At 42.0% G+C, this 22172-nt stretch overlaps 1 protein-coding gene across 4 annotated transcripts in view; it reads left to right on the top strand.

The window, feature by feature from the left end:
• The window catches only part of PLCB1 (phospholipase C beta 1), a 327675-nt gene that overhangs the window by 71188 nt on the left and 234315 nt on the right, over positions 1 to 22172 (top strand). For all 4 annotated transcript variants that reach the window (XM_088160734.1, XM_014895072.2, XM_088160735.1 and 1 more), the window contains exon 3: positions 19698 to 19766. In XM_088160734.1, the coding sequence (XP_088016860.1) occupies positions 19698 to 19766 (69 nt within the window). The remainder of the gene's footprint in view (positions 1 to 19697; positions 19767 to 22172) is intronic.

Here is a 22172-nt window from a genome sequence, read left to right as displayed (position 1 = left end):
TGTTGTTATTTTTACCTTTGGTTTCACTGACTCCTTCAGATGTTCAGAGATCCTCTGAAGCTCAAACCTCATCCTATTTGCTGTTTTGTTGGAAGCCCCGATTTCTGCAGTCCCATCATGACATAACAGATGTTTTTGCTTGCTTTGAGAGAGGAATTTTCTTGCTCTGGTAGGTGAAAATTTTAAAATAGTGTAAAAATGGATCAAGAACATTTAAAAAAGCCTGAATGCATGATTCAATTTTATAACACATAAGCTCATTTACATGTTTTCTTGTCCATTTGGATCACTGGATACAACTATAAAATGCAAGGTGTCATGCACATGTCTGTCATGTGGATACATGTGCCCTGAATGTGTAATTTTTGATGATGTGGAGAATACCCAAACCAGCATTATTTTTTCCAGGTAATCTTAATGATATTCTGGAAAATCTAGGTGTGACTTACCAGCTTTAAATACCGAACTTCAATTCAAACAATATTTCATATCTTTTCAAGATGGCAGAATCTGTCAACACTGTAGGTCTGCAGACACACACATGCAAAAACCTCAGTTTGTTTTGTTTTTGTTTTTGTTTTTTTTTTTTTTGGTTGTTGTTTTTGATGGATCTCTCAACTATCACAGCAACTCTCAATTTATTTCTGCAAAGGGAGGAGATATATTGGCTGCATATCCCCATTTATTTTGAAGTGGTTGCCAAATGTTCTCTTTGAAGGTGGGACATTTTGAGGAATTTTATGCTTGTTTGTTTTTTTAATGTTTATTTCCTCTGGGGCTACTGTTTGTTTGACTTTGGGTCTTCTGGTGTGTGTGTGAGGAGGAGTAGGTTTGGAGGAGTGGAGGGGGGCTGTTTATTTTTCCTTTTTACTGCAAAAAGAAATAACTTCCTCTTCTCCCTTGTGGCTAAACAAGCCATCAAAGTCTAGGAGGAGTTGAAGCTAATGGTCCTTGATGTGCACCATTGGTTTAAACAAACCAAAAGTATGTTTCCATGTATATTTTTAAACATATGTGTGATTTAAAATTATCCCCCAAATAATTTTGGCTTGCCTGGTTGTGGGAGGACAAACATAGTTTCCTTTTTTCTTAGATTCCAAGTACTGACACGTTCTGTTGCTTGCTGTAGGTTACTAAAGACATATTTTGTGAGTCAAGATATTATTTCTGCAAGATAGCAACTGGAAGGAAATGAGCTTCTTTAGAGAGGCAGAAAGGGGAAGCCAGGGTTAATTTTCTTCTTACAGAAAGTGTTCAGCCAGCACTAAAAGCCCATGTCTCAATATCTTTATTTTTAAATGTCTGCTTTTGCCTTGCCCTGCCCATTTTCCAAGTAAGTGTTCTGAAATCAGCTGCATGTTCTTCTTGTTCCAAACTCCCCCTAAAGTAGAAACTATGGGAGAAGGGCAGGTTTGGTCTTGTAAAATGTGTTTTCTATGTCTCTTCTCCCATGTGGTGGTCAGTCAAAAGCTGTGCTTTGCTACACCCTACTGTGTAATGATGACATTTGAATAAACCCCAGGCACTTCATAATGGCCAGAGCAACCATGCCGAGCCTGAAATGACAGCATGTTTGGGATTGCACGAGGAAGGACGTGTTGTTTGCAGGAAGGGTTGTTTGTGAAATCCTACCTTGCACAGCTGATTCCGGCCCAGGCTCCACACAGCTGAAATTGCAGGCAGAGACCTTTACTGTGATGTATGGAGTGATGATGTGAGGGCTCCTGGTGAATTTGACTGCTGTGTCTTCACCTGCACTTGGATGGCCAAACTTGCAGTCCTGTGAAGTGTGTGAATTATGCAGAACCTTTCCTTAAACCCTGCAGGCAGCAGCTGCATCCAGGAGCCAGTGCTCTGTGGGGACAGAGGATGTGAATGAGCAGGAATAGCTCAGGCAAGAAGAGGAGTTCCTGTGCTTGCAAGTCAAGCTGATGCCACAGGCAGCACTGGGAAGTGTGTTTGTCTCCTGGCTGGCCCTTTGTGTTGTCAAGGTGACTTTTACAGGAGGTCACGAGTTCACTTTTGTCAACGCACAAAAAACTTGGAATAGACAAGTGGTGGGTTGGCAGGGTTAGGAGATGGTGAGCCTGAAGAGGGGATGCCAAGACAGAGGGGTCTGTGGAGGAATAAGAGGAAAGATGGAGGAGAGAACATCAAACATGGGCAGTTCTGCCAGTGGCACTATGGGCAGCATCTCAGAGATGTTCTTACTCAGGAGGCAGAGCTAGCAGGGCTCCTGGAGCTGGATAGGGAATTTAGTCTTTTTGACCCTTAGGCTGAATAGTGAGAAAATGCTTTCTGCAACAAGCCTAGAAGTATTTTACCTTTTCTTGGTGTCTTTTTTTTGGTGTGTTTTTGTTTTGTTTTTTTGGTTTTTAGCCAATATTTATCTGCAAACAGCAAAAATTAAATGAAAGGAAATGATGGGATCTGTTGGCTCAGCATGCACAAATACTTGTCACCCTGGATTTGTGAACTTGTAATTTCTCCCCTTGGAGTGGGGCTGAGCCCATCAGGCTGTGTTGCCTGTGGAGGCAGCAGAGGGGCTGGTGGGTGCTCTCAGCCGAGCTCAAAGCAGAACTGGCAGCCTGTGGGTGTGCAGCCGCTCCTTTCCCAGCCCGGAGTGGGTGTCTTGCAGCCTAGTTTAGTGGGAACATCAACCTGGTTCTGCCATGGCTGCAGGAGCTGCTCAGACGGGCTATCAGACAGACACACGGGAGCAGAGGAGGAGAACAATTCCTTCCATCACCTGTTCAGCTTAGGAGAGGCAGAAGTGGCACAGAGTTTGTTGAGGGATCACTGCACAAGTCTGTTTTGTGCTTGCTGAGGAATGTTTTTTCTTCTGGTTTTCCTTCCCATAATCCCTTCATGAACAGTGCATGAGCCACTGAACTCTGCTGCCACTTGATTATGGTCAAGTTATTTGTATTGGTGTGTCAGTCTGCACTGGTTTTGCTCAAGGATTGCAAATCAGGTACTGGGCAGTGCCTGATCCCTCATCTTTCATAGGGATGTGCAAAGAAAGGTGTTGAGAGGGTTTAGAATTTATCTTTTGCTGTTTGTTAGAGTTGCACTTCAGAAGAGAATGCACACTGTGGTACTACATTTAGCACAAAGCCAAATTATATTGCTGTAGCTTTTTTTGGCCTGCCATTGTTCATTTACACTAATTTGGCTGGCTTAGAAAGATGTTGGAAGTGCAGCTTTGCCAAAGCTCCTCTGTCCTCCAAGAGTCCTGACAGGATAGGTAATTCAGACAAGCCCATGTCTCACAGGAATCCTCCATTAGCACTGCTAGTGCTTATACCATTTATTCCAGAGGGAATTGAGCAACTCTCACACTCGGTGCATTTGCAAATTCCAGCCTGCAGCTTCCTCTTATCACTCACTAGAAGATGCTCACATAAAGGAGTGTGAAAGCAAGGGAAGGGCTATCAAGATGTGCTTACTTCCAAAGAGCCCTGAAAACAAATACAGGCAGTCATATATTTGCTAGTGAAACTCCTAGTGGCTCCCCCCTGCCTCTCGCTTCTTTTCCTTAGAAAATATCTTGGCTGTCCCAGGAGCAGAAGGGAGAAGCTTGGATGTAGCTGAATATTAAACTGGTACCTGCCTGATCTGCCCTCAGCTATTCAGAGGGAAAGTTCAGGACCTCTGGCCATTAGATGATTTTGTCCCAGGATAAATTTAATCAGATTACAGTGAGTTTATTGCCCTCTTGAAATACAACATCAAAAATTTTTCAACTGAAAGTCCATAATCTGCTCAATTGAACAGAATTGAGTGGTGTCTAACTTGTGAATTGTAACTTTTGGAGGCAGTAGGTCCGTGCTTACACCAGGTCCTGTCCCCCAGCCCTGTCACCTTGGTGTGGAATGTGGGATTTTTATTTAAAGCATGGGTCTAGAGGACTCCAGTTACGTTGTGGGTTTTGCCCCTGACAGGACCTGTGTTGTGGGATGGTAGAAGTGGGATTTTGCAGTGCAGGTCCAGGCAGGTGCTGGTCACTACAGATGAGGAAAACAAAAGGTGTTGGATTACTGCAGGAAACATGAACAAAGAGGGGTTTTGGCAGAGGGTTTTTAGTGCTAGCTTCCCATATACTTTTGTTTAGAGAGATGCATTGCAAAGTGCAGTTAGGAATGTAATTTCATACTGGTATTATTTTCCTCCTGCGTTTTCCATCTGCATCACTTACTAAATGCATTTTGAATAATTATATGGCAGAGTCCTATCTGGGCTTGACAATTAGGCAGAGACACTGCAGCGGAAACACACACACACACACAAAAGCATAATTGTAAATAATGGATATTGACTGGATCTGCCAAAAGTTGCAATAAAAAGCCTTGCCTTAGGTCAATTGTTCCTGGCATATGGATGGAAAAAGGAATCCAGCAGTATGTGTTATAACATGAGCTGCTGTACATCAACATTTGCTGGCCACCCTTTTTTTTTTTTCTCTCCTTGTTTTATGATTTATGGAGTTCATATCTATCACAAAATGTTTTGAAAACATTCAGCACTTCTGCTGCTTGTTCGTATTGATTTGTTTTTGTTTTTTTTTTTTTTTTTTAATAATTAAGAGTGAGGTAATAGAGAGAACCAAGCTGACACTTGTTGGTCATCCTTCTCCTGAAAATCAGAGCTGTGTTGTGACTATTGTTGGTCAGGACTTTTGTGTGTCACCCAGAAGGTTACACTTGAACAGGAAGGAGCCCTCCACCACGGATCTGTGGAGTTCTGTAGGGCAGGGGCACTTTGTCCTTCACATCTATAACTGTGTGGTCCCACAGCCAGTCCTTTTCCATGACAGCTGCATCCCAAAGACCTGACTGCTCTTAGCTGCTTGCTTGGGCTGAATTACCCTGTGGAATCAGAAATCTTCTAATGAGGAGCTATCCTGTCATTTCAGCTGGGAATTGGCCTTTGGCTCGTGCTCAGACTCTTGACGTAGTCAAAGGATAACAAAACTCACAGGAGTCTTGCTGGCTGTGCAGCCTGGGCTGTGGATTAGGGCTATCATGAACTACAGGAGGTTTTGCAATTGTTTATGCCAATCCTTGGAGAATAAGTGTGAAATTAAGATCGTGGTCTGATTTATATTTATAATTTCTGTGATGTGCTCCTGTGATGCTGCAGAGCCAATTATAGATAACTATAAATATGCCATTGGGAGTCTTTTAAGCATTTATTTTAGTGCTTTTGAGGAAGCCAGTACTAAGTTTAATAGGCTGTGGTGAATTATTGACTGAACAAATTGTAACCATGGACTAGAGTATGGTGTTGACATTAGAGATTGTACAGTTGTCTTTAGGAGTCATTACAGGATTTAATTTGGGGCATGCTGAACTTTGAGATTGACACTGGTGGGATATTGACTCCATAATGTGAGAGACATATGTTAACCTGCATGCATAGCAGACTACTGTTAACATGTCTAATATAAAAGCCATAGAGATGACATAATAAAATCAAATCAGATTTTTTTCCCTATCTTTATGCTGAAGGAGTTGTACATGCAGATATAGGAAGGTCTGTGGTTAGTGGCAGTAACTGCTGTAGAAATACATCCATTTTCCTATCAGGTATCAGAAGCAAGGTTTGAGTTGTTTTATTTCTCCTTTTAAAATAACCTAAAGCATTCTGGAAACTAATTTTGAGCTTGGAAGACAAGAGAAACAAGGACTTGCTCCATGCACATCTGAAGGGAGCAGTGACGATTGTGCACAGGGCAGCTTTTATTACCGAGTGGGGATTGGTTCCTGGAGTTGTAAAGCAGCAAAAGGCGTGGGATGTTTCTTTCCCTGCCCTCTGAGCCTTCCCAGAGGCTCGTGGCACTGCGGGGAGTCCCAGCAGGAATGAACCACGGAGCCAAGTGCAGGCACTCGGCGTGTGCAGCCAAGAGCATCCGCGCTTCCCTTACCGCACAGCGGGCGTTTGTACGGGATAGCTCAGGAGGAATCCCTGCATCCGGGCCTGAAGGGAAACCCGCTCTGCAGCAGCTGCCAGAGGCACAAACACGCTGAGGCCGGTCCTGAGCAGCGTTTCTGTATGCCAGGGAAACTTCAGGAGCCTTTATGTAGCCAAAGTAAATGTTAACACTCTGGCTACTTCCAAAGTTTCCTTTATAAATCCATTTTGGAAATGGTTTTTCCTGTTTCTTCCTAGTGTCTGGTGTTTAGCTTGCCTTGGATTCTGATGGAGCATGAAACCCCTTCAGAAACCAAATCAATCAGATAGATAGTACTGGATCTTGAGATCTATTCCCTACATTGCTCATGTTTCCTTGGGGTTTATTGCTGGGAGAAGGAAACCTGCACTTTGTCCTATCCCTGTGTGGCAAGTGCAGAAGAAACAAATGTCTCCAATATTTCTGAAGTGAACAGAGTCAATATGCCCAGCCTGCTTCTTCAATTACGAGTTTTGGAGGGGGAGAGACTATGTGCCATCAATGGAATAGTAATAGTGTGTTATTTAGCCTTCTCCCTGATAATGGACCATTCAAACTCTTCTGAGAATCAGAGGTGAGCAATTATTTATGGGATGATCAAATGTAGATTCTATATTTGGGGCAATAAAAGTCAAGATCAGTTGATTTATTTGGTGGAGGTTAGATGTTCTATTCAAATATTGATAGGATCTTCCAGAAGCACAAATGAGTCTGTTAAACTCATAACAAAAGTTATATAAAATAGTGCAAAAAGTATTAAAATAGCATTCCTACTGGTGCTTTCCCAATGCCTGAATGATCTGTATTCCTCCTTCAGGGCTGTAATGATAGGGACACACATGATTGTGGCTGCTGAGCTCTCCCATCTTGGGCATGTACTTGTTCAAGAAATTAATCTCATGTTTAATCTGGTTTGAGACTGTATCTTAATTTATTTTGCTGCTGCAATAATTGGCTAAGGTTTGTTTATCCATAAGGGTAATTTCAAGTTCAATATAAAACCCCATCTCCTTCATCTTTTTAATTGGTCATGTTATTCTGTTCTCCTTTAATTGAAGTGGTAAACAATCCTTTTGAAAGGTTGAGGCTGAGAGAGACTCAGCCTCTGCCAGCCTAAATAAAAACTTACAGATATACACTGTTAGTATTTAACAGACTTTTTTGTACAGAAAAAGGTAAATTTCCATCTGGACTGTCAGTAAAGCCAAATTTTCAGAGAAATTAAAGCTGCTTCTGCAATTTTTTTTAATGAATGGAAAATTGTATTTGCTGTGGGAAATCAAGTGATAATGCCATTACAATGTCATAGCCCTACATTTCCAAAACTGTTGATACACAGATTAGTGTTTTGAATTAGGTTTGGAAGATCCTGGAGATAATCCAGACTAAAAAAGAAGTCTAAAATGTTACATTGTGTGTCTGAGGGGGGATTTTCTTTGTTATAGAAGAGGCAGGTTTTGTAACAGGAATATACATCAAGGTGTGGAAGAAAGCACATGGACTTGTGACACTCTTATTTGCTTGTTTTTGAGAGGATTGCAGAGTTTCTGCCAGTTTTTTGTTTGCCCATTATTAAGTAAAACATGTTCATTGTGGTCACTCTTGACCCTTGTATGAGATGCTTTGTGGATTTTCATATAAAACATCCTGCAAAAAATGGGGGAAGGTGGTGAATTGTGACTTATGAATTTGCTTCTCCTGGGGAAGAATGAGAATCTAGGAGTCTGGTTTAACTGGATAAAGTAATTTTATTGTGTACACAGAGCAGGAGATACGTGCCTAAAAACTTGTGTCCCTCAACACATCCCAATCTATGTTTAATCCTGTGTGAGAATTACAGGACCTTGGACTCACAAACAGTAGTAGGAAAATAAAATCTCCAAATAGAACCCTAAATATCATCACTATCTTTATAAAGCTGCAAGGGTTGACCACAAAACACACAGACATGATCTTCTGGAAAGGTTCCTGTTTATTTGCTCTCTCCCCCACCATGTGTTTGACAGGGTTTAGCTGTCACTCAGGTTCTAATTTTGAGTGTCTTGTGTCATCACCCCTCCTGTCCTGACTTACAGCCAGACCAGCTGTGTGGTGTGGGAGGGATTTTTGAGGGTGACAAGCTGCAGTTAAATTCTTATCAGTAAAATCCTTATCTGATGTGTCCATGGACTAAAATCAGTTGGTGATGCCTGACCCCAGACTCTACCCAAGTGCTGTTCTCCTGAACAGGTTTTCTCATTGCTGGTTTTCAAACCATCATTTTTCTGGGAGGAAAAAAAAACACCACTGTTTTTCTAATTTTCCTCTATTTACTTTCCATAGCTTGAAAAGTCTCTTTGAAGATGTTGACAAAAATAGCTGTTTCTTAATCTACGTAATTATGGAAAAATCATTTGTTTTTCTAAGCATGTGAGCCTTTTTTTTACCCCCATCATGCTTTTTACTCAGTAATAGCACTTTCTGGTGTTATTCTGGAGGCAACCTAGTCTGCTTTGAAAGACATACTAAATCATACCCTTGATTCCTAACAATTTCATTACACATGAAATTGTATTTAGAAAGAAGAGAGACACTTGTTAAGATATTACTTAAGCTGCAAATGCAACCACTTAGATATTGTGAAATGCTAGATTAAACCCTTAATTTCCCTTATGCATTTTGAGAATATCAGTATGCATGTATGTTCTGGTTTAAGTTCATTATGTGCAAAAGAAGATGTTTCAGTAGCTTGTCTAAACTTGGTTGTATTTTCACAGATGTGGTAGTGACAACCTCACTGACTGCTGAAATCCAAAGGTATTTTTCCAAGCAGGAAGGCATTAGATCTTCCCACATACAAGAAGTAGTTGGTATTTTAGAGCATGCATGAAACATTTCCCAAAGCGTTTTTGACTCCCATTCATCTCTTTTTCTAGGATATGTGCCTTATTTCAGAAATTGCAGCTTCATTTGAGGAAATTGGTGAAATCACCTTGGCTGCTACATTAAGAATAATAACAACCGACCCACCCCAGGCCAGGCAATCCTCCAGCAGGATTATTTCATGCTGAGTGGTTCAAGTCTGGAAAAGAAATGCAGAGCTGACACCCAGGTTGTGTCAGGGAGAGCGCTGGAAAAGCGAGACGATTTTTCTGACAATATGAGATACAAATGGATTCAAATCAGTGTATTTGGATGTTAAATGCCCTTCAGGCTTGCAGGTTGGTTGTGCTGTGAAAAATGTCCTTGAGGTTTTTAAAAATTGTGCATCATAGAGGCTTGGAGGACCTGCCAAGTATTTGGGTCCTCTCATTTTGCATTTTCCTGCCAGGATTGAGCCATTCAGTATTTCTTCAAGTCGTGTTTCAGTCACCTTCAAGAACATGAAACTTTCTTTTGCAAAGTCAAGAAGTCTTGGCTTGCTGCTGCTGGGGGAAAGGTACTTGGAATAATTATGCTCCAGAGAACAAAACTGAGAACATTTCTGGGGGGGGAAAACAGCAACTGCAGTCAAACGAGCTGCTAAATAAAGAAACATCATTAGACAACAGGGCTAACCTTGGGTTTGCTGCATTGCTTTTAGATCCACATAGTAGGAGAAAATATAAACAGGAAAGAAGCAGTGAGTGCCCTGCTAGAAGAGAAAAATATCTTCTTGTGTCTGTGCTGCCAACAAGACAGAGTTAGCAAAAAAATCCCCATCTTGTAACAGCCTCCAAAATGTTGGATTCAGACAAGGAATAAAATGTGCAGTTGGGAGTGTGCAGAGTGTAATGCTGAACACAGCCAACTATTGGCACACTTCAGGTGTAGGCTGAAGTGAGTCCCTGTTAAGAAAAGTGTGTTCTTCAGTTGGATGAAAGATAAGAAGAGCTAATCATCCATCTCTACATCTTTTTGCTGAATTACAACTTGGGTATGTTTTGAGTATGTGCCTTTGATGCTTAGAGCAGCTGGCTCCTGCAGGAGAGTGTAGCTGCTAATTGAGGCTTGAGAGTGGTGTAGGGCAAAATATTTTGGGAAACGTGGCTTGGCAAGAATTCAAGGTCTTCCAACAAGTTGCCATTGACTTCATGTGTGTTGTGTTTGCAGAATGACCCGTATTTCCCCATTCAGTGTCAATTCCAACTTCAGGCACAGCTGCCAAGACGAAAAGAATCTGAGGCATGTGCATGCAAATACTTCAATAAAAATAATTTCCCAGCTCTAGCTAGAGATTTATAAAATAATGGTGATGAATATTATGCATTTAGATTAATAGCAGATGAATGTAAATTAAATCTGTAGAGATTCACCCACTGATTCTGATCTGGGGATTCTTTTTTTTTCCTTTGCTTTGATTTTTAAGATGCACTTATCCATAAACCCTGAGAGCATGAAAAAGTAAGAATGATTACAGCTTGTAAAGAATAAATTAGCAAGAAATTCTTACTCCCCTCTAATTAATTCCCTAATAAACACCGAACAAATAACTGTTTTAAACTCACTTATATTTACAAGGTAAGCAGCAAATGGAGGTAATAAGGGAAATTCAAGTGTGGCAGCAGCCAGTGAAGTGAAAGGGGCTGTGGGAAGATGGAGTGAGAGTTTGTGCCTCAGCACAGGGAGAAGAACATGAAAAACTGCTGCCCAGCTCCTCACTAGGGACTGTGCATTTTGAAGAAGCAAAATATGATTTCCCTCAGAACAAACCAATGCTACCTTACAGATCTGTTTGCCCTCACCTGCGTGTTTCTCCTCTCTTTGGTGTGTGAGAACACCTTCAGCTGATGCTGTTTGTGTGCTTTATCCTTCTTGACAGCAGCAAACACTCGAGGATCTGGCTGGGAAAAGCTTTTCCCTCTGCATGTGCAGCTTCTGCTGCCTTTTTCTGATGCTCATATAAAGAGCCTGGAAGTAAAAATCTCCTTTGGAGTATCAACACCTGCTAGATAGGCCACTTACAAATTAGTGTTTAATAAATTATTCTCTGAATTACCCAGTGGTAACTTTGTAGATAAAGCTGCCTAGTGGTTGGAGTGGTGAGAACACAAAAATTTAGCTGTAAATAAATACAATCCCTACTGTAGAAAAACATGTTCTGTGCTCTATGTTTATGGATATTGTGTAGTGCATGTATTAGTATTCAGAAACACATCTCAACCTCCTTTTTAAAAGGGGTTTTTGCTTTCAATATCTAAAGAAAAATAGTCCTAATTTTGCCCACACTTATTAGAATCCATATAACTCAATTCTTATTTCTTTCTAGACTGAATAGCTCCTCTTCTTCTCAGCTGATTACACAATGCATGTATTTATAGATAATAATCATCCCCCCTCCTAGCTGTTTGGTGGAAGCCAAGCTCTCTGAGTCTCCTCTAACAAGAGCCTACTCTGGATTCTGTGATCACTTCTGGAACCTTCTCTGTTGCTCCTTCAGGTTAAATTCACCTCAGAGTACTGGTGACCAGAGTTTGGGATGATGACTTGTCAGTTCCTATATCAGGCTCATATAATTTATCAAAATTCAGGCAGAGAAGATGTCAAAGCTTCCTGCACCAAGAGAAAAGAAAAATTAGCAGCTGAGGTATGATCTGGCCAGCAAGCCCATGCTGTCTCGTTGTTGTTGTTTTACCTTCATGTGATTAATGCTCCTTTCATCATCTCATCCAAAGCTTTGCCTGTCAGACTAATGTGCATGCAGCTGCTGGGGTTATTTCTTCTCCCTCTTCCAAAATTGTAGCTGTTTTAGGTTTTTTCCAGTCTCCAGGTTTTGCAGGTTTTCAGCTGTTGTTGTTAGTGCTCAAGCAGCATGTTATAGCTGGAGTCTCCAGTTGGAACTGTGCCTGGACTGTGGATTTTCCAGTTAAGTAACAGAGCCAGGGCTGTAGCTAGAGGAGTTGGCAGGGATGTCCATTCTGCTTCCATACAGTTCTTAGTTGATTCTCTTCATCCATCCATGCAAGTGGCAGGTGTGTTAAGTAGGCCATGGATTGCTGTGCTTGTGCCTTAACACTTAAAACTCCCTGTGTTATGTGGGGAGCAGAGCAACTCTAAGGTCCCAATCTCCCAATTGTGTTAAATTTAGATATGTAAAAAACATTTATTGTTTTAATATAGACAAGCCAAAAGCTCTGTGCTGTTGATATGAATGTGCAGTCTCCAAGCCCCTCCACAAAACCCAACTAGTCAGAAGGAGAACTACTCCAGAGCAGTGGAGTTGTGCCAAAAACACCCTCACCTGCTGAAGTAGCTTCTCAAATCCAACAGCCACAGCCATTTATTTGTTGACATTTGTTTAGATGCCTCCAACTTGTGCTGCATGTATTAAAAAAGGGCTTTTCTAAAAGTTCTAAAGCCTTGAATCTCAGGCAGTCTTGGAAAAACCTTTTGTTGATGGACAAATTTTCCTGAGGAGGTAGAGCAGGAATTGTACAGTGGTTTTCCCTGTGGGATGAAAGTCTCTGCTCCTGCTGTTCACTGTTTGGGGCATTCTGTTGAAGAAAATACATTTTACTTGCTTCCAAGTAAAAAACACAATCTCTGTGTAGTCTGTGATCCCCTGTCAGTGGGAAATAATGCCATGAGAACATCAGCCCCAAAATATGATAGATTCCTTCTTGGGCAGGAATTTAATCATCATAATCATACATGCTTGAGTTGGGATTTGAAAGGAAAAGTTTCTTAATAGAAATATTGCTTTTTTTGGTTGTTCTTAAATATACTGCTTAAACTTCAATTCAGTGTACTCTTCCTTGTGACTCTCAAGCTACAAATTGCCAGGTTATTCTCAGTTATGTGAATAAAAAAATCAGTTAAGTACCATTATGAAGGCTGCCTACAAGGTGCTTTTGTGTTTTCTTCTGGAGCAGGTCCTCCCCCAGCTCATTTCATTTTTGAATATGGCTCCACTTCATGAATTCTCCTTTTGCTCCTGTTCTTCCCTGCTTGTGTGAGTGGGATGAGCAGTGGTGCAAGAGCAATTTTAGCAGATGCAAACCAGTTCCAGCCAGGTACATGGAAGGTGTTCCTGTCCATACAATTCCTTCCCACTGCTTGCTGCAACAAATCCAAGTTGTTTGGATGAGAAACTTCTGGGTTTGAGTGTTCTCATGGTGGAGCCTTTCCTGGAAAGGGAGAGCAGTGGGATAAGGAGGTGCCATGTCAATGGGTGTGGGATTAGGATAGGGAGGTACTTCTCCAGCTTTGCCATGGTTTTCCTGTGTCCTGCTGGGAGAAAACCTCACAAACCCATTGCTCCTTCCCTTCACTGATTGTCTCGTGTGGTTAGGCTGTAAAATTAAGGATTGTGGCTTGTTTTTTTGGAGTAGGTACTGACACTCTGACTGACAGGGAAGTGTTTTTATATACCAAGCTGAGCTTATACCCTCTCAACACTGACTTTGGACTTGAACTGTGGCATCAGCTGGTTGAGATTGATAAATGGCTGAACTCTTACTTGCTATGGAAATTTTCTCTTAATCCAGTGCAGTACTTCTAGCACCTGGGATGATGGCTGATCATAGCACCCTGAGTCTTCCTTATGTTCTTTGCCTATTTGTGATGGTCAATTTGCTGAGATGAAGGCAGGCAGCAAATCTTTACTTCTTGTAAATCTTCCTGTTTCTTTGCACTAAGATTTGTACTGTTAAATCTCTGTGCTCGTTTCTAGACTGCTCAGCCACAGCATCTGTAAATCCAAGTAAATGAAATTTTCCTTTAATGAGGCAGCAAAGAACTCTATGCATAGCTGCAGAAGAATTGTTTCACTTTCATTATTAAAAGGGCACTTAGCATTAAAATTCCCCTCTCATTTTTGTCCTAATAGCTCAATGTTTTATGCTTTATGTAAATGGCAGATAATTTTCCTTGTACTAGAAAATATTGCTGTTCTTACAGCTCCAGGGATGCATTGAGAGACTCTGTGGTATTAAGATATCCAAAACTTTTCAGTTTGGGGTTTGTTTTTCCATAGGAATGCTTCTTGTAAGGGCCTGGCAGGGTGGATGTTGAAGGTTCTTCCCGAAGTGCCAGGAAACCTTTGAAGGTGTTCAGAGCTCATTCCCAGAGCAGTTGAGTCAAATAATAAATGCTGGTTCTTGCCTTGCTGAGGTCCCCCAAGTATTTTTAAATTAAGAATTAGTGTCTACCCAGTAAAGTAAAGCACAAGTTCAAATTTGCAGATAATATAAATGTTGAGTAGTAAGAAATCATTCTGTTCTCATTCTGTTCAAGCGGTTTTTTTTTTTTTTTAAATTTCCATTCTCTGTGATACCAAACTCCACGGTTCTGCCAGTGGTTCAGAAATGCTAGTCCAGACCTAGGGAGCCATGTGGTCCAAGCAGGGTTTAAACCCATCCCTTGTTTTCCACGCTGCTGCTCTGTGTAAGGAGCACATCTCTGTCCTTTCTCCTCTCTGCCTCGGGGGATGTCCCTTGTCACCCTAGGTAATAGAACAAATGGCAGCAATGCCTCCCCAACTCCACGGGGAGCTGTAGTGCTGCTGCTGACAAACAGTCGCCTCCTCTGGAGCCGCCTCTCAGGGGGTTTGCAAATTCCCTTGAGCGTGTGCTGAAACGTGCCTGACGGGGATGAGGCCGCGGTGATTTTCTGCCAGTGCTCATTGGCCAGAAAGGAAAAGTTTGGAGTGATGTGGAGTGAAGGAGTGAAGGCAGCAGAGTGTTTGCTGTGGTTCCCCTCATGAACAGCTGTGCCTCTCACCCAAATTTTCATTTCATGTGCCAGGGTTTGGGTTTTTGTAATAGGTGTTTAGAACACAGAGAATTCGGAAGCCACTTTAACCTGGAGATGTCAGTGGCTACTCTAGGAGTAAGAGCCTTTGTTCCATCGTTTTAGTGCCTTGCTGCTGCTTTATCCATCACCTGCAAGAAGCTACTTTGGGCAGGTTGACATTAATAATATACTAGTTTATAATATAAGTTTAGCATTAATAATAGAATTTTTTTTTTCTTTGAAGAGTGTGTGGGAAGGTAACAAATCACTTTGAACTTGTGAAGGACAAGACTTTGCTGTTGTTGAGGAGAGTTCTCCTGTTGATTTGAGGTGTACGTGCTGCTCTGCTGCTGCCTTATTGACACAGCCCATAATTTTGATGCCTGATAATTGAATTGTGTGCTGCCAGGAGGAAGCATGGAGACAGCTTCTTCAGGGACTGTGTCTCTCTAGTGGGATGCAGCTCATGAATTATATAATGGGACTTTTGGATAAGCACAGCACAAGCTTAGCACAGCTGCAATTACAGCCATTGAATACCTTGCTGTAGCTGTCGGTGCAGGTTTCTGTTAAATCAGTCTCACCGGTCCTCCACGGTTTTCCTTTGGGATGAGGAGACAAATTGCTGTGTTTCATTCAATTTATTCTTAATGATAATAAGGAAAAATAGGTATGTTCTGAGCAGGGCAATGATACATGTCATCTCCTAGCTCTCTGCAAGCACCCTTTTGGAACTGGCATGAACTATTCAATCCCACTGTGGACAAATTCATCCTGGAGTTAATCCAAGTGTGGCTGATGGATCACTGTCAAAATCCCTGAAACCTGAGCAAGGTATATTCCATAAGTGGCTGTAAATTGATGAATTTCCATACATATTTACCAAAGGTAGTTCTGTAGCATAGCTTGCAATTTCTTGGAGCTTCTTCCCAGAAGGGGTGATTAGACATTGCAATGGGCTGCCCAGGAGGTGGAGTCACCATCCCTGCTCCAGGAAAGACTGCACATAGCACTCGGTGCCATGGTGGGATTTGGTCAAAGGCTGGACTCCATGATCTCAGAGGTCTTTTCCAGCCTAAATGATTCTCTAATTGTTCCTCATCACATTCAAGTGTTGTTCTTAATATTTTCTTTCTGACGTGTTGTTAGGACAGTAGTCATGTGGACTTAGTTAGAATAGCATTTTTAAAATACTGAATAAAAGTAAGTGTAGCACAGATACATTTTTTTCTTAGAGCTATTCAGTGCTTTGGTGTTCAGAGGATGAGAAAAATAGACTTTCAATATTAAAGAACCATTTCATTTTGATTAGCTAGTCCCAATAGAAAGTGTTGTTTGACTCTCTTTGAAGTTTGTTTCAGCAAATTGGCTTTATCCCTTGGAAAACTTTGACCAGATGTTGCCATCCAGTAGCACTAAATGGTGCTTGTTTAGAAAACTGGCTTAGTTTTCCAAAGTTTATTTTGCTAGCAGTGCATCAAGCAAACTTCGAAGGCAGTCTTGTGTCTTCTAATAGACTGCCTGGTAATATTTATGAGAATTAGATAAGCTTTCAGGCACACAGCTTCTTCAGATTTGAAACTGTGAAGCCACAGGTTTTCCAGCTAAGTGGAAAATGAGTTTACAGAGTTTAATTGGTTAGACCTTCTCCCTAGATGGCACTGGCTGAGAGATGTGCCATACACTGGGAAAAAAGAACATCCAGCCAGAAGAGTCATGAAAAGAGGTTGAACAGTTGAGGTCAGAGCAATATACAGCTCCTCAGCCCCAATGAGTGCTTGCAGAAGAGTGGAATTATTTTTCTTAGGTTTGCCTATAAAGCAGTTGGCTCTGTGGACTCACCTGTGCAGCTGTTGCAATGCACAGCTGCTCCTGCTGGGTCTCCTTGACACAGTTTTGGGAGGGTCTGTAGCTGATCCTGCTCTCAGCCTGCCCTGCTGCTGCTGCCTCTCCAGGAGAGCTCTCCAGTGGTACCCAGAGGATTCCTGCTTTGTGGCTGGGGTTATGTCACAAGCACGTTCCCAAGGCACCGTGACTCACTTGGCATCATTTTGGGCAGTTTAAAATAGAAGTGAGCCAGATCCTCAGCTGGTATGAATTGGTGTTATTATATTAAATTCAGATGGGCCTAATTACAAGTGCTCAAGCAGACACTGAGGGTTGCACAATCCATTGCTTTTGTAAGTGTGTGCTCACCCATAAAAGTGAGATTGCACAATGCAGCCCTCTCTGAATGCATCTCTGTCTCGGCTGCTAATTGAAAACAAACAAGATAGGATTAATAATTCACTGCTCCACAATTTTAGAATTATGAATGATTGGAGGGATCTACCACTTGCATTAAGACGTGTTACTCTGTTGCAGGATTAAGTCCCAGCAGCAGTGACTGGAGGTCTCTAAACAGGGAAAATTTGGATTTGTGGAGGATTTAGATTTTTTTTCTTTCCCCCAGGTACTATGGCTTCCATGCCCCCTGCAACACAGAGTGCATTTTCCTAGCCTGGATGGAGGAAGTCATTAAGAAAACTCCTGAATATTTGGGTGGAGGAGGGCTTGGGCTGTTTTGCTGCACAGGAAAGGGGGCATTTTTGGCCACTGCTCAAGTGTATTTTCCCTTTGCAAAAATCCCCCCACGTATTGTAATAGGGAAATAGGAAATTGTATTTCCTCTGACTTGCAAGGAAGTTGATCTCTGCCCTCTTAATTAGTTGTTTAAAAGATGAAAGCAAGTGCCTGGGGCGAGGGAATTCCAGGAGGTTTTTTGAACCGAAGTACTAAGAAATGGCCCATTATGAATTTTGATTTATCCAAGCCCCACTGAAGGCTGCCTGCAGAGGCACTTCCATGGATGCAGGGCCTGCTCTCATCTCCTTTTAGGAAATGATGTTGTCAGGTAGGGATAAAAGGATTCTGGGGACAGGATTACAAAGCCTGTGCCCTCTGCCAGGGAGGTAACAGGGCAGGAAGGCCGTGAGGTGCACATTTGGGGATCAGGTTTCCTACAGCACTGGCAGCTGGGCTGGGCCAAGCAGCCCCACAAAACTCCACTTGTCCCTTACTCTTACACTGCCCTTGCCAGTTCTTACATCCTCAGGTGGTCCCATTTTCTGCACATGGCTTGTGGCATGCAAGTAGCTTGAAAGCAGTAGCCAAAACTCCAAACCTGCCTTGTACCTGCTCATCCTCCTCTGTCTGGGAGGATGCAGACATGGACAGATCCTTGTGCAGGTCCTTGGGAGTGCTTGTCATTGCCTTTTCATTTTTTTGTGTCTCTTTTTAATGTGTGTTCTTCTACTTAAAAGAGTCTTTTTGTGTTTGTGTTACAGGAGGTCTAGTTGCACTTTTGTAAGTGACTAAATTACTAATTCTGTTCTTGTTCTTACTTTTTAAGAAAAAACAAAATACCAGACAAATAAGAAAAAAAGCTTTTGAAATTCTCTCTGTGTGGCTCAGAATCCCTGTGTAAGATCCTTTTTGCTTCAGCATATTTAATTTCCCTCATGTGTTTGCTGTTAGAGCTTTCTTTTTAGTGCTTGTTAGGCCTTTCAGTTGGGGAAATCTGATTTTTATGGCATGATCTGCATGTGCCTGGAGCTTCTGTGGAACATTTCACTGTGGGCTTGAGACCACTTAAGGGTGTGGGTATTATTTGGTGGTGTAAATATAACTCCTGGTTCCCACCTGAGTTTTTGCTCTGAGTGTGATAAACTCATATGTACCTCTGCCATATTCATTATTTTCATTCCTGCCAGGATCTTAATGGCCACATGGATTAACTCAAAGTTAAAAAGCCTCAAAGCCCTCCAGTGTGCTTAACTATAAATTGTTTTTATTTTAAGTTTCACCTGCACTGTCAGAAGTGCTTGTGTCCATTTTCCCAGAGTATTGGTAGCATTTGGGTTATTCCCATCTTTTATCACCCTGCCAGTGTTTCTTTCTAATCTTGGCAAGTTTTGATACTCTTGTCCTCTTTCAGGCAAGTGAGGGTGAAAAATAACCATCTCAAAAGTGCAAGTTTGCTCTAAACAGGCTCCATGAATGGGGAGGGGGAAGTGCTCATGGAGTTCAGCAAGTACTAGAACAGAAGGGAATTGGGATTGCTGGGGGGGACAGAGGGAAATGTGATGAATGTACAGTCAGAGGAAAATTGGTTGGGAGAGTTTGTCTTAGTAGAAAGCAAAGATCTGCAAGAGCTGAGCAGGAGTTGGTTCCTTAAAATGAAAAACAAATTAGGATCTCAAGTAACCCCTGGCAAAATAACATGTCCATCAATTTATTTTTTCTCCTTGGAATTGAAAAGGAGTAGTGGCTTTGTCCAGTACAAATGTTAAGTTCCCTGCCCAGCATTTGCAGTTACTACTCTGGAAGGCTGAAATGCTTGGAAGTGGTGTGGCTCTCCCTGCAGTATTTCAGATTGCAGCTGGGAATCACACTGCTTCAGCACCCATCCTCCTTCCAAATGCTCAAATCAGGCCAAGGGGATTTTTCATGTTACTTGTGTGTAGGGGAGGGCCAACAGAAGCTGTCATGATGTGCCAGCTTTGTTGTATGACCCTTAATTCAAGAGCAGCACACAAGCTCTGAAGTGCCTGAAAAAAAGTGAGTGTGTTTTACTGAGCAGCAGTCACTGCAATTGCTAAACCTTGTTATCATTATAGAGATAACACTTCTGGGGGTTTATGGGCACTTTTCAAAGTGTTCTGGCAATAATAAAGCAGGTTTTCTATTGCAGAGGCAGGGTTTTCTGTTTGTGACAATGCCTTTTGTCACACTGTGACAAGCATCAAAATGCTAAAATTGTATTAAAAGGATTAAAGCAAAAGCACAGCAGCTGCTATTTAGCAATCCAGGAAATCAGCTTGACTCTCCTGGTTTCTGTATAATCTACAGGAGACCTGCACAGTATTGCTGTTGGAATTGCCTGGGTGTACCTGGGCTCTCCTAGAAGCTGACCTCAGTTTGGACAAACACATGTGGCAAGTGGGACACTGATAACACAACAAGGCTTCTTGAATAATGTAATAATTACTTGTGTTGCAATTTTTCCTTCTAGGAGACTGAGCTGCTGGATATCAGCCTTGTCAAAGATGCCAGATGTGGAAAACATGCCAGAGCTCCCAAGGTAGGAATTCTTGCTGTGTGCTTCCCTCTTACATTGATCACCTTCATAAAAAAAGAATGAAAATTATGTGCAAGAATTGAAAAGAAGAGAAAAAAAAGTTCCCTCAGCCAAAAAAAAAGTATTTTGCCTTTTCTTTAACACTATTTCTGTTGAGAAGTATTGGGATTGTTGAGCTGTTGGCTTTGGTTTCTGTGTGTAAAATCCTGCTGGAAGCTCTGCTGGCAGTGCAGGAGCAAAAATCCTGGTTTGTCAAGGTACACTTACACAAGTTCTTGGCTTCCCTGATGACAGGGAGCTGATATTTGTTTGAGTCCATGCTGTATTTTGTGCTGGTGATTTTCCTCTTTCAGTGCCTCCTGAGGCCAAGAAGGAGGATTTGGGTTTTTTTTTAAACTGCTCTCAGAGATTTCGGGCTATGAGCTCCCTTTGGGTTTGCCCTGAGTATTGTGCACTCATTTACAGTCTCTACAGACAGCAGGCTGTAGACAGAAGTTCTCTCTGGTGTTTTTGTTTGGGCACACACAGCACATCAGAGGAAAAAGCCAAGCACTCAGCTCGGGAAGCAAGAGAGTGCCTCGGGGAATCCCAGGAGTGATAGGAAAAAACGAAATCTCCCCAGGGGCTACAAAGTTTGGCCTTGCTGCTGCTTAGCCCTGCTTGGACAGAGCGAAAGAATGTTCTTCCTACTCTCATCTGGGGGGAGGAATATTCCTGGGTCTGGATGACCTGTCTTCCTTGCAGCCCACAGCCCCAGGGGCTCCTCACCCCCCGAGGGCAATTAGCAATGGAAAAGGTTGTTTTTCTGTGCCAGAAAGCAGCTGTAGTTATCTCTGAACAGACTATTCATATTTGGTTTTCAAAGCTCTCCATGTAGTGCTGGCAGCATTTTAAAGGCTGAGTTATAATTGAAATGCAACAGAAGTATTTTATGACATCCACATTAATACCAAATGAGTTCACCATGATTAATGGTTCTATGATGAATAGCAATAAAGTATTAACAATGTCTAGAACATTATTTTAAAATGCTACCCGTTTTACAGAGGACATTCATGCTCTTCTAACAAAATGTTTTTAGCTAAAATTTATGCACAGCTATTGCCTTGGTGACTTTTATTTATTGGGTTACATAAAGGCTGGTTTTGTTAGAGCACGTTACAGGTTTGACAGCAGTGGCATTAAACGAAGGGTAGGATAAAATCCCAGCTCTCAGGGTAGTGAAATGCACCACCTGTGTGAATGAGCTTGCCTTTTGTCATTGATTTGTGTGTGGGCAGCAGCTAAACAGCACCTGGGTTGGCTGTTGATGGCATCTTGCAAATGGTGTGAAATAAAAGGCTGCTTTTGAGGCCATTTGTGCCAGTTTTGCTCTGATCCCAGCAGAGGAGTGCTGGCTGCAGGTGAGCAGTGTTACAGAGCCCGGTGTGTGTCACTTCCACAGAGCAGCTAAAGCTCAGCTTTAGGAGGCTTGGCTCTGAGTCTGGCAGTAGCAGCTGGGATTGCACAGAGGTTTCCAGTAAAACTCAATGGGATTTTGGCTGAAGAGAGCCCTGGGAATGGAGGGATACTCAGCAAAGCTTTTCTGGGGCTGTTTTCCACAGCTTTTCCAGGTGGGAGCACCCCTGCTTTTGCTGCAAACGAAGAGACTGAGGTGATTTTTCTCTACATGACCCCACCACCCCTCCTGCCCATGGTTTTGTACAATTTTTATATTAGAGGATTTCTGACAGTTTATGGGAATTTTTAAATCTATTTTGAGAATTGTAAGAGTAGATTTCACCCATGGGTTGTCATTACGAACTTAATGGGAATCTTTAAACCTCATTTGATGTATTTCTGATCTACTGCTGCTTTTTGATAGAAATAAGTGTCTTTTTTAATAAGCCTTGACTTCCCCATTAAATACAAAAGAGTAATTCCTTTTTATTTTTATAGTAAGCTAAGTTTCAGTGTAAGCTACCAGAACGTGTGAGGTGTGCTGCTACACAAGGCCAGCAGCAAGAAATGATTTTAGAGGACTGTAAGCAGTCTTGGTTCCCAAAACTCTATCTGTTCTCATGCTGCATTCAGTGTACTGCCATGAGTATTCTTCATTTCTGAAAAAGGACTGGGAAGCACAAAGGGTTTTACTGTTTCTCTTCTTCTGGTTGATATTCAGTCTTTTCATAGTATTTTTCCATTAGTCCAGTCCCATCTATTTTGTGATTGTTCTTGCATGGCTTTTGCATCTTGCTGGGTTTCTCATCCAGCTGGTCTGGTTGCTTTCTCCATTCCCTCAGTGTTCAGCCTCCAAAGTTCCCACGAAGGCACAGAAGTGCAGCTCTCACCCTGCACTCCTCACCTTAATGTAGCACAAGCAATGAGCTGAGAACACATTTTTGGGTACTGTAATGAATGCGTGGCTGC

This window comes from Sturnus vulgaris, chromosome 3 (genome assembly GCF_052056855.1).
Source record: "Sturnus vulgaris isolate bStuVul1 chromosome 3, bStuVul1.hap1, whole genome shotgun sequence".
NCBI classification, from domain to species: Eukaryota; Metazoa; Chordata; class Aves; order Passeriformes; family Sturnidae; genus Sturnus; species Sturnus vulgaris.
The sequence above is the reverse complement of the archived record's forward strand: the minus strand, read 5'-3'. Positions and strand labels throughout refer to the sequence as shown.